Source organism: Sinocyclocheilus anshuiensis, unplaced genomic scaffold (genome assembly GCF_001515605.1).
Source record: "Sinocyclocheilus anshuiensis isolate Anshui unplaced genomic scaffold, SAMN03320099.WGS_v1.1 scaffold220, whole genome shotgun sequence".
Lineage (NCBI taxonomy): Eukaryota > Metazoa > Chordata > Actinopteri > Cypriniformes > Cyprinidae > Sinocyclocheilus > Sinocyclocheilus anshuiensis.
Genome location: NW_015554086.1, coordinates 831493 through 835076, shown reverse-complemented (window position 1 = coordinate 835076; position 3584 = coordinate 831493). Strand labels below are relative to the sequence as shown.

The 3584-nt window shown below is 40.3% G+C and overlaps 1 protein-coding gene across 1 annotated transcript in view; it reads right to left on the bottom strand.

Moving 5' to 3' along the window:
• Nucleotides 1-3584, bottom strand: part of LOC107669193 (transformation/transcription domain-associated protein-like) — a 94692-nt gene that overhangs the window by 71340 nt on the left and 19768 nt on the right. The window contains 1 exon segment of the mRNA XM_016461329.1: nt 1270-1469. Coding sequence (XP_016316815.1) covers nt 1270-1469 — 200 coding nt within the window.

Below are 3584 nucleotides of genomic sequence, written 5' to 3'. Positions count from 1 at the left end.
TTTACGATTTAGTTTTAATCCAAATGATGCGTGTGCTAAGTGAGTGAACATCAAAGATCACACAACAGAAGTGCGCGCACGCTCTCTCTCTCTCTCTCCCTACCGTTAAGTAACTTGTGCATTGTTTTACTTGCTTGTTTTTGACATATTCGACCGAACTACAAATTTTCCAGTGATGTCTGTGAGAAAGGTATATTTACTCGACAAGCTCACGCATCTGCGCAGCCGTGCGCTCAATCCACTCAGCGCGCTTTGTTTATCAGCTCGCGCACATCAGCTATACAGGCGTTAATACTGAATGTTTAACGTTGTATTCATTGCATACATATACTTCATAGTAGACATCCTTAACTCCATTCTGCTGTCTGTTGTTGGTGTTTCTTTGTCTGAATATGGCGCTTATCACATGCTGTGTGGTATCGGTGTTTGGTATCGGGGCATTTTAACGAGTGCGAGTACGAGTACAGAAGCTCAGTATCGGGCCCGATACCAATACCAGTATCGGTATCGGTGCATCCCTACTGACAAATAATGCTGACTCACAGCCTGAAGGTACGTTTTCATATTTAAAGGATTTGCCACTGACGATTCAAACGCGAGTTTTGGGCAGTGTAGAGTAGTGCTTGTTGTTTGTCGTTTCTCCAATCACAAATGCAGACATGGTTTTGTTTACGTGGCACGATGCAACGCAACGCGTAAAAAGACAGTATAAGTAATTATAATCCGTAATTATGTCCCCACTGTGTTTTTTGAACCTACATTGCATTACACCAAATACACAAAATAAATGTTCTTTTTAGCAACATCATATGACCCCTTTAAAGGGTTAGTTCACCCACGTTGTGGTACTCTCATGAATGCCCATCAAAGACTGACACGGAAGAGAATAAATTGTTGAAAAAAGTGTTTTCTTTGCACACAAAAACTTTTCGTAAAATCATAAAATTGCGGTTGAATCACTGATATCACATGAACTATTTTATTGATGTCCTCACTACCTTTCTGGGCCTTGAATGTGGTAGTTCCGTTGCTGTCTATGCAGGGTCAAAAAGCTATCGGATTTCATCAAAAATATCTACATTTGTATTCAGAAGATGAACGAAAGTCTTACGGATTTGGAACGACATGAGGGTGAGCAGTTATTTTTGGGTGAACTATCCCTTTAACCTAAATCCCTCTCTAAACATTGCGTGGGTAAACACTTCAAGTCATGTTAAGACTGAACTTCAATATAGATTACATTAGCAGAGAGGCAGAAATATTCCTCACCACACTGCTGAGCCACTGCCACCATAGTGTAATGGCGGATCAAGCTGGCAACAAAAGGCAGAGCGCTGGGCCTGAGATCCTTGATGACTGCGGACATGAATGCCCCCGTCAGGGCTTGCTCGAACGTCCTGCGTGCCGGGGTGTCCTGGGCTTTGTACCGGTGGGAGATGATCACGTTAGGAATCCACTTTTCCGTGAAGCTGTTGAAAACCAGCAAAGGGATTTAGCTCATAATTCGCATCGCATCCATGAACTCGCTCCATTACATGCGCCTGAGGTTGAATAACCCAATCAGGCGATTTGATTTGATTACCGAGTATAAAAGGCTTTTTGTGTTTGGACAGCTGAGCCCCATGGGAGTCTGGCTTTGTGTCTGGCTGACATTTTGTCTCATGTTTGGTTATTTATCCCAGCTGATAGCAGCACAGTGATAGAGTGAGTGTTTTATCCTTCCTCAAGCCTGTGTTCTATAATGCCAAAGCCGGTAGCAGTGGTGATGGATCGCTCCATTTCATTATCGCTATTTAAAAGGCTTGGCGTATGGAGAGGACTGAGCCGAAGAGAGCGGTCAGATCAATTAAAATTCATAACGCTGCCACCTGAATGGAACTCAATTATCCGGCCTGGCATTTGCGATATTAAGAGGGCATTCTGCCTTCTGAAAAAGGCCTCTTGCATGATGACCAGCGCAGTGTGCCACACTGAAAGAGGGAGAGAGGATGTCATGAATCAAGACATCTGACAGCGGCAGCAGCTCTCCTCCCATATAACTGACACTCGGTTATTTCGGAAGGGGCCCGTATGACTGGCTTTTGGGGTAAACAGATAAAGTACAGTCAATTAGCCTCAGCGTGGAGATCAATGACTCTGTTATGTGACCCTCCAGCCCGGCCAGTAGAAACGGCTCTGAGTAATTAGCCCTTTGAACACTGTAGACAGTGGCGGCCAGGCTGGATGAGGCCCAGAGGAGCTGCAAACATAGCAAAAACAGTGAAAAATAGAGGCAGGTTTTAACCTCACAACGCACAGGAACAGGGCTGCAACTAATAGTTATTTTGATAAACGAATTAACTGTCAATTATTCCCCCTATTAATAAGGTTTTTAAAAACCCAAATGGATTTTCTGTATTTTTAATATATATAAAGGTCTTTTAAAATACCCTGTGGATGCATCTATGTAGGCTATGCTGTACACTATATTAAGTGCAAAAAAGGAAACATTCTAAAACTGCTTAAAAATTTTAAAACAAAATCACTAGATAGGAAAACTAAGTAGTTTTCAACTTAACAGCAATTTTATAAATAAAACATTCTCCTGTTTTAGACAACTTTCAAGTACTTTTCCCACAGCAGCTCAGGCTGTGTCCTCCGCTGTATTTCAGACTTTTCTGTGTACAATGCGCATATAATGCGACTGATCGATAATCATATATTCGTAAAATCTATAATAATCAGAAAAATGTTCAACAAATCTAAGTAGTTGTTGCATCCCTACTCGAGAACTTGAGCTGTCAGTGTCATGCCTTTCACACCAAATGTAAACAATTGGCCTGAGATTTTTAATAGGAAAAATACAGTTTCATATTGAGCTATTTACACAAGTGCCAGTGCATGACACTAGGGTTGTAATGATATACTGGTATGACGATATTAGTGGTCGACCGATATTGTTGTTGTTTTTTTGACAGCCGATGCCGATATCTTGTAAAGCAGGGTGGCCGATGGCCGATATAATTTTTTTTTTTTTTTTATATTTAAGAAATTTGAAATCATTTGAAAATGGATTAAAAAAATAAATGTGTAAAATAAACATGCTTATACTTTAAATGACAAAGTATTTTCATAAATAAATAAATATTTAATAAAAACAATTAAAAAGGAAGTAAACACTGTAACCAAGCTCAGTATTCTGGGAAGTTTGTGTGCATTGGGAATCACATTTTTTCAAATAAAGCCAAGGTAACACTCATTTTACATACAGCACACAGTAAAAATGACATGAATATGACATTGGGCAAAAGCATGAAGCGCAGCATAATTTGAAATCACGAGTTTAAAGTTCGTCGATCGCGCGTATCTGAAGCTGAACTCTCCTCCTGTCCATATTCAGTTTGCACGGACCGACCGTCATGCAGAGTCTCTATGTGCAGAGTACACGCGATCGTGCAGGATACAAATGCACACTTCATAAGATCTCACAACTGGATCCGACTAAGTTTGCAAGGTTTGTTTAAATTATATAACGTTAAATGCGTATTTGCTGAATGTTGATGGCAAATGAGAAAGTATTATAATGTTTGCCTTTCTATTACTAA